At 40.0% G+C, this 7917-nt stretch overlaps 2 protein-coding genes across 3 annotated transcripts in view; one reads left to right on the top strand and one right to left on the bottom strand.

Moving 5' to 3' along the window:
• Nucleotides 1-7917, bottom strand: part of snphb (syntaphilin b) — a 1167912-nt gene that overhangs the window by 1002646 nt on the left and 157349 nt on the right. The gene's annotated exons all lie outside the window — the stretch shown is intronic.
• Nucleotides 1-7917, top strand: part of LOC103384750 (MICOS complex subunit mic25a-like) — a 39233-nt gene that overhangs the window by 2364 nt on the left and 28952 nt on the right. Inside the window, exon 5 of the mRNA XM_025059118.1 lies at nucleotides 6-104. Coding sequence (XP_024914886.1) covers nucleotides 6-104 — 99 coding nt within the window. The remainder of the gene's footprint in view (nucleotides 1-5; nucleotides 105-7917) is intronic.

Here is a 7917-nt window from a genome sequence, read left to right on the forward strand (position 1 = left end):
AATGGCCCAAGTCGTCACAAGGGGAAAGAGAGACGGCGTTGGGAAAAATCATGAGCCTCGAAAGAGAACAAACACGTCAGGAGGCAGAGAAGACCAAAGTACTGGTATGGACTCGCAAACACACAAACACATGCATTTCATCAGGTAAACAAATCACTCAATTACCTTCTACTGCACCTGCGTGTGAGTGCGTGTGTGTAACTCCTAATTTTAGCTCAAATACAAAAGAAATAACAGTGTGTATTGCTTGTAATAAAAAGCCCATATGTGAATATTTTCAAAATAACGACATTGTTGTTGACTACGTTGTTTCGGGACCAAATAAAAAAACTGTCTTACACTGTGAAACATTCTTTGAATATAAACAAACAATTCTCTTGGCCACATGGGGACAGTGGGGAAAGTGGTCAGTGTTTATTCCTTACAGCAAGAAGCCAGGCAATTCACCTGTTTCTGATTGTTGTCATTCAGATCTACACAGAGAGCAGACCAGGACAAAATGTCATTGCAGTGACACCATAATCAGAAATCATCAGAAAATTAAATTTAAAAAAGTGAACAAAAGAGTTAGGAAATAGCATTCTAAATAGATAATTGTGGCTGTGAAAATGCTCATACTATATGTAATGATTCTGTAGTAGCTCTTTGTATTATTCATTACACTTGATGTAGCCCTCAGTTTCAAAAAGGTTGGTGATCCCTGTACTATATTGTACTGCAGTACGCTTGCCTGAATGTGACAAACTTGTGGTTAATTAAGAATATCTCCGTATTTGGATCTGTGATGGACTGGTCAACTGACCAGGTGCAGACAGACCACCATTGTCCGCAGTCAGCTTGAGACATTTGTGTTTTAACCTCGACATGTCCTTGTTTTTGGAGCTTTTAAATCTAATGGAGATCCCCACTCTTTTGTCCACTGTCTGGGAATTAATGTGTAAAAGTGTCAGTGTGTAACTGGACTAAGGTGTGTCAGTGTTAAAGGTTTTAATGTAACAGCAGTTTTACCAACCTCCTCTTTAATGGTGTAATTACTGTGCCACGTCACTCAGGTGCTGTCCATGTGTAATTATACAGCACAACCTCAAGTTCTGGTCAGCAGTCATTTGACTAAACACTGATCTTAAATGATGTGCGGTCGATAAATAAAAACCCTTGTGAATGCAGAACGGTGCATTTGAAAAAGAGTCTGAGATTTGAAGTGAGTCAGAGGAAAACTGTCTGATGCCGTTTCTCCCTGGTTCAATCACATATCAGAACATTTCGCACAGACACAATTTGGCTCTTTGGGATTGCATCCCCCCATCCCCGATCACCCTTACAAGGCTGCTCTTCATCCACTCTTCCTGCTTAATATTTTCTTCCTGTCTCTCTCTTTGCCTTCCATCATCTTTTTGCCTTCTCCTGTCCTCCCTGCGGTTCTCCTCTGTTTTTCATCCCCAGCCCATCCCTCTCATCTTCCTGCTCTGGAGACAGTATTATCAGCACTGTGCAAGTGGTAAATTGCAGCCAGAGATTTTCCTAAGGCTGGAGATTGGACTTGTGTGAGGTTAGAAAGAGGGAGAATTTGTTTTTTATTCACCATTCTGTTTCACGTGACTCACCCCCTGCTCTTCCATCTTCCTCCTCCCATGTTTAGACACGTTCTAGCTCCTGTGTTATCTCCACTCTAACACACTCCCAACTCCTAATATAAAGATGGTGGTGGAACGTCGTGAGCGGAATGACCAGTCAAGCAGGACTGTAGCTCCTCATGCCTTGGGGCTTCTTGTAATTATTTTTTCCTGTGCTTGGAATTCATACTTATGCACAGGCACATTCAGTTTGGACACATTTACTCAGAGCCTGGACTGGAGATTGGATGGAGAGTGACTTTGTGAATTTAATGAGAAGGAAGAAGGAGTCTTGTTGTGAACATGTAGCAGAAATTACTTGGATTTTGAAGATCACAGTAGGGTGAAAACGAGGTGCAAAGTTTTGCAATGTCTGTAGAATAAAGGGGTGAGGAGATGAAGCGCTTCCTGCTCTGTGTGCGTCACATGTTAGAGCAGTTTTTTAAACTTTTTTCTGCAAGGCCCCCTTTAATAATTCAAAACAACTCTCTTGGTTAGTGATGACTTGATACAACGTTTTATGTCTGAAACCAATACTGCAACTTGAGAGTATCTGATACTGATATCAATCTGATACCTTCCTTTTCTCTCCCAGCATGCCACGGGCTGCTGTTGCTGGTCCCTGTTTGCATCATTTCTTGCAAAGTTAAGTTGAGCATTTATCTTAGATATTTGATTGTAGGGGCTATAGTATTTTTTTTATTATTTTTATTTTTTATTGTATAGAGCGGTCACTTAAATTAACACCACACAAATTTATATTCTCACTGAAAATTAGCAAATCAAATTCTTCCCTCTGTGGTGCATAAAACCTACATTTTCTTGCTGGCCTGACAGTCATGTGTGCATCCTTTACCATCCTTCCCTACCTTCACCGACCATTTGTTCTTTCCCTGCATGATTTTGTCATCCCTTTAATCCGCTTTCATCAGTCAGCTGTGGAGACTTGAACACTGCTGTGCTCGTCCCTTAGAAAATCATCTGTTGATTAGAACCAAAATGAAGAGAAGGTAGAAGGGTAATAAAAGGGAGGACAAGGGTCAAAATAATGGACAAAAAGAGGACCCCCCCCTCCTTCTATATCTATTAATTGTCCTTTGATATCTGAAAGGCAAAAAAAGGTTAGGAGTCATATTAGCATATGCAAATGATCTCTTCTTCTCTCTCTCCTCCCCCCCTCCCCCCTCTGTCTCTCTCAGTCTCTGACCCCCATTTAAACAATTACAAAACCTATTTTATTGGCTGACCTTTGACCCCTGTGATGGAGCTTTATCTCGTTCTAAATGCCCCTCAGTCTTAATGGAACGTTTGATCACAGCTGTGAATCGTGAGGATAAGCTGCATCTCACAACACACTGGACACCATTTCAATTTTTATGTCTCTTTTTTCTTTTTACAGATATTGTGTCTAAACTTGTGTTCAGAAAGGGTGTTTCACCTTCTAAAAAAACAAATAAAATAAAAATTAGCCAATTACTTTAATAATACATCCGAATATTTATGTTTTGTCCAGCAGGACAGGACTCTCAAGGAGTCTGCCAAAAAATCAAAAACACTTTGGAAAATAGGAATTCTAATATGTTCCCAATAAAAGACTATTGACCCTTCAACAATTACACTACTGTAAATGTATTTATAAAGTACAACAAAAGATACAAACCTATCATGGGAAGCAGAACTTTTTGCTGAATATTTAAAAAATTTGAACCAAATAGTATTCCTCCCTGAGGTGATGTGGTTTGACAGCTGTCTGACAGCTACTCCCCAGGGATGAAACCTCCAGGTTGGAAATTTTAGGTTGGTGAATTCTGCTTAGCCACTTGCTCTTTATTTTTTAAAGTAGGTGAAACCTGTATGTATTTGAAATATTCTGCTAAACAGCAGTATGAAGAGTCCAGAAACTTTGTTTGTTAGAACAACAGGGTTCTCGTCATGTACGTTCAATTTGCTGTAATTACTGCCACAGAATTAGAGCAGATCTGTTTAGGTTTTAGTTATTGATGTACCCTAAATAATAAACATCCTCAAATGTTTTAACCGCTGGGCGGCGCTCGGTTTCCCATAAACAAAGTTTGAGGTTACTAGACTCTACAGTTTAACACATCAAAAGGTGTTTAGGTAAGTTTAGGTGTTAAACGCAGAAGCTATTTCTGCAGAAGTGCATGATTTCATGCAGTGTGTGTGTGTGTCCTAGTAAGGACGGTTTACATGTTTGAGAACCAAAGAATACTAAGTGTAACTCAGTTTTGTTAAACCAGTAAATATTACTTAAACATAACACCGCAGTTGCGGATTTGTACCTCTGTAAGGTTTTGAAGTCGAGAATCAACAATTTCTTTCCAGGCGCCACTAGATGGCAGCAGATAGCTATTACATTCGGCTCTTGAAACCACTTTTGTCTTAGTTCGTTGAAGTTGCTGGCATGAACAATGCAAAGTTAAAAGTTTGAGTATAAAATTGTCTTTTTTGAAAAATGTTTTTTTACATTATTTTTATTTCATCCACTGATCTGCCTTGTCTGTCCTGACCCACCTTTCTCACATAACTGATACAGTGATAAGATAGTACAGTAATGAGAGCATTTTCTAATAACACTGAAAGTGTAAATAACAATATATAAAATAGCACTTTGTTTTGATGTCCAAATTACAAGAACTTCATCTGATAATATCATACTGTTGGAATGTTCTATTTTAAGTCCAAATATAAGTTACCGAAAAGAAAAACAATACACCACCTCCATTGTTAAAAGCCTTATTTTTTTAAAGCCATAACTTGTGCACACCATAAAATAGAAATGTCCAATTTTATGTTTTCCACTAGATTGCTTGTCAGTGATTGTAGATTGACATTGCTCCTTCTACATTTACATTTTTATGCATAATAGCAGGCGCTAAATCCCAATTGACTTACCAGAATAAACAATCAAGCTACAAAGAGGAACTCTTAAAAATAGACTGCTGTTTAATAAAGTGGGACTTCTTTACAATGGTGGAGACAAGTGCAGCATGAGAAGGGAAGTACAGGACAGTGTTAGGGCATGAGGCGCTCTCTGAATCACTGGGTTATCCAGAGCTTTTTAAAAATAGGCAGGGATGCCCCTGTTCCGGTGGTGCTCCGTAGCTCATTCCATCAGCGTGGAACAATCCATGAGAAGAGCCTGGATTGTCTTGTGTTTGGACTGCCAGGGGACATTCCCCAGTCGTGGGGTAACATAAGCCTTTATCAGGGAGCTTAAGAAGGTCTTTTAGAAGATATCTGTTTGTTTGTAGATGTCTCTTTACTGTAGCACCTTTTATGAGCTCTGTATTCTGTCCCGAGGGCTTGTAGCTCCAGGCTTACGGAGGCTGAAGGCAAAAATGTGCCTAAGTAGATGTGAGTTAGCAGGGGGGAAAAAAAGAAATCAAAAAAAGAAAAGATCCATCCGGTTTAGCTCATGGGTAAATCCATCCACCTGATTATTGTTGTAGCTTTGGATACAGTTATATGTATGTCTTCTGTACTATATCCATTAGGCCAAAAGATTGGTGATTAATTGATGTTAATAACATTAATTGTGTTCTAATAATTGTGTTCAAATAATTGTAAACATACATTACTATCAAAGACTGAAGATTAGGTTCTGGGCAGGAGACTCCTAATTTCAGTGTTGTTTTCCAGCTGTCTTCATCTGCAGCAGGAGCTCCAGTCTGGTCCATGTAAGCAGGAATCCCTCATGTCTGCATCTGGCTGCAGGCAGTCCTGCAGGATTGAGCCAGATGTTGGCCGTGATTGGACAAACCCACCCCCCCCGTACCTAAATCCCTGCAATCAGCTGGAGATTGTCTGCTGTTAGGGCTGCAGTGTTTCCTTTTCTCATGTGCTCAAGAATCTCATTTTAGCATTTTAGCTGAAGGTGTGTTAAAAGCAGCCGTGGGTTCTCACACACACACTAGTGCGCACACATGTGCCAGTGAAACGGAGCGAGGCAGATGGAGACATGCTTCATTATAGTAGTATGCACGAGGCGTTGAATTGCTTGATGTTTTATCATGTACTCCTCTGACTGCTTATTTAGGCAGACATATGGTAACATGCAGCTATTATGCCATTTAGATGAGTGGGAAACAGGCTAAATGAGTTGCTTTGCTCAGCTCACAGATGCCTCCAATTCCAATTGATTTACATTGTCTGAGTAATGTAGGAGAGTTAGTGTACCATATACAGAAGGCAAACATATGCTTTAATTTTATAGGCTTTACCGCTATGCTGAGAAAACCAAGTATGTCAGTGAGGAAGTGTTTTAAATGTTTGGAACAGTGAAAGAGGAGAAAAGGGCTTTAAATAAGAGAGATGAAGGAGCAGAGGGAGTAAAGAGAAGATGTGCAGATGGGAGTGATGGGAAGTGACAGCGCTGTAGAGATGAGATGGCAGGATTGAAGGAAATGGAGGAAACTGAGGTGAGTGAAGGGATGGGTAGATGAGGTTGAGGAGGCTGCTGTGCAGATAAGGCCACGGTTGTATCAGTAATTGTAATCTGCAGGAGCTGATGTGGTTCTGCATGTAAAGCCATTAGGCTGCTCCAAAGCCAGCTTCCCTCCGCTCTGGGAGATATTCTGATAGGATGAGCCACGTAAGCAAGTGGCCATACAGGAAGGTCGGGTAATTTTGGAACACATCATAAAAAGAGAACAAACTGAAGGGAATGGAGATTAACTTGTTGACTTCACATGTATCTAAGTCACAAAGACATGAACGAGTACATGGTACAAAGAAGGATGCCTTTATTGAGTCTCACTTTTGTTTCCACCAACTCATTTTGGCATCCTCTGCTAAATACGTTTTTTTTTTTTCAGTCATCCAATTCAATTTGTTATTTATTAAGATATAATTTGAAGGAGAGAGCATAGACAGGCTTTACCTAAAATTTGTTAAACGGCTTCAAGATCTGGCAGATGAGAGATTATTATTATTATTAAAGTTGTTTTAGTGGTGAAAAGCAAGATCTTGAGTCAAACAAAAGCTAGCAGAGCTTCATAATCCAGTCTAATCTCAACCCAGTTCTTCTTTACTACAGCAATTTTTCTAGTAAATCAGCAGGCTATTCAGCAACACGTGTACATTTGAGGTGCATGTTATGGTGTGACACAGCAGTGAAAAGGTCAGTGGACTGTCATCATGCTGGATGTACTTTTGTGCTTTAATAATCTAGTGCAGCTCAGAAAGATGGAAAATGCCAGGGTGTGACCCATGGGACTGGGATATTCCTTATGATCTATGTATTTCATTATTGCAAAATCAATATTCTCAACATATCGTAGCCAGTCTAAATGGGACTGGCTACGACTGGTTACTCACATATCTGAACCCATGGCCAGAAAACTACATTTTTATCAACTAATGAAAACATTAAAGATGAAGTGTTACACGTCAGAAAGGGATGCAAGAAGATTAAACAGAGAAAAACGCTAAACGCAGCGGTTCCTGCGTCTTGCTTCCTCCCAGTAATTATCAGTCAGATTATTATTGAGTGTTAATTTATTGCCTGGCCAGGAGCTACGTGTTAAATAAGCTCAGCCTGGTAAATAAAAAGGAGGGGGCACACTGCTGCTGCTGCTGCGGCTGCTGCTGCTATCAGATGGCAACACAGTGCACATGGTGCCCACGGGGGAAGAGTTAAATATGAGCTCATATATTTATACACGTCTGTGTGTCCTAGGCCTGATTTTGAGCCTTCTAATCCCTGTGTCCCAGGTTCCTCAAGAATTCTTTGGATCTAACATGTGTTTGCCTTAAATATTTAGCAGTAAACTAGTACTCAACAATTAAATTGGTAATTGATTTCTTGTTGCTACTTTACTGTTGTCATCAATTTCCTCTTCTTAGTTTAGCTCTCAGCTGTTTCCATACAGTACATGCTCGGTTGATTTTTAGTCTAGCGTTTTCTTCCCCCTCTCCCCTATTTGTTATCCTGTCTCTCGGTTTCTCTCCTCATTCCCATCCGCAGCTGTTCCCTTTGACTTTGGCTCTTTTATATATATATATACATTTACACTGTCTGACTCTCCGTCTCTGTCTGTCTTCTGGTTTTACAGAGGTGCTGTCACCTGAAGCTGTCCACAGATAAATGTGGAGAAAAGGTGTCGAGTACAGCAATATGTTGGCAGACTTCTATGTAGGGTTCCATTGTAGAATTTAAATGAAGCTATGTTTTAATATTTCATTAAAACATAGAAAGTCACATAGAAAGAACATTTGGCACTTTTCACTTCTGAAATACGGGAGGTCTTCGGTTTATGACGTCCTCGACCTAAATGGTTACGTC

This window comes from Cynoglossus semilaevis, chromosome 10 (genome assembly GCF_000523025.1).
Source record: "Cynoglossus semilaevis isolate Cse_v1.0 chromosome 10, Cse_v1.0, whole genome shotgun sequence".
NCBI lineage: Eukaryota > Metazoa > Chordata > Actinopteri > Pleuronectiformes > Cynoglossidae > Cynoglossus > Cynoglossus semilaevis.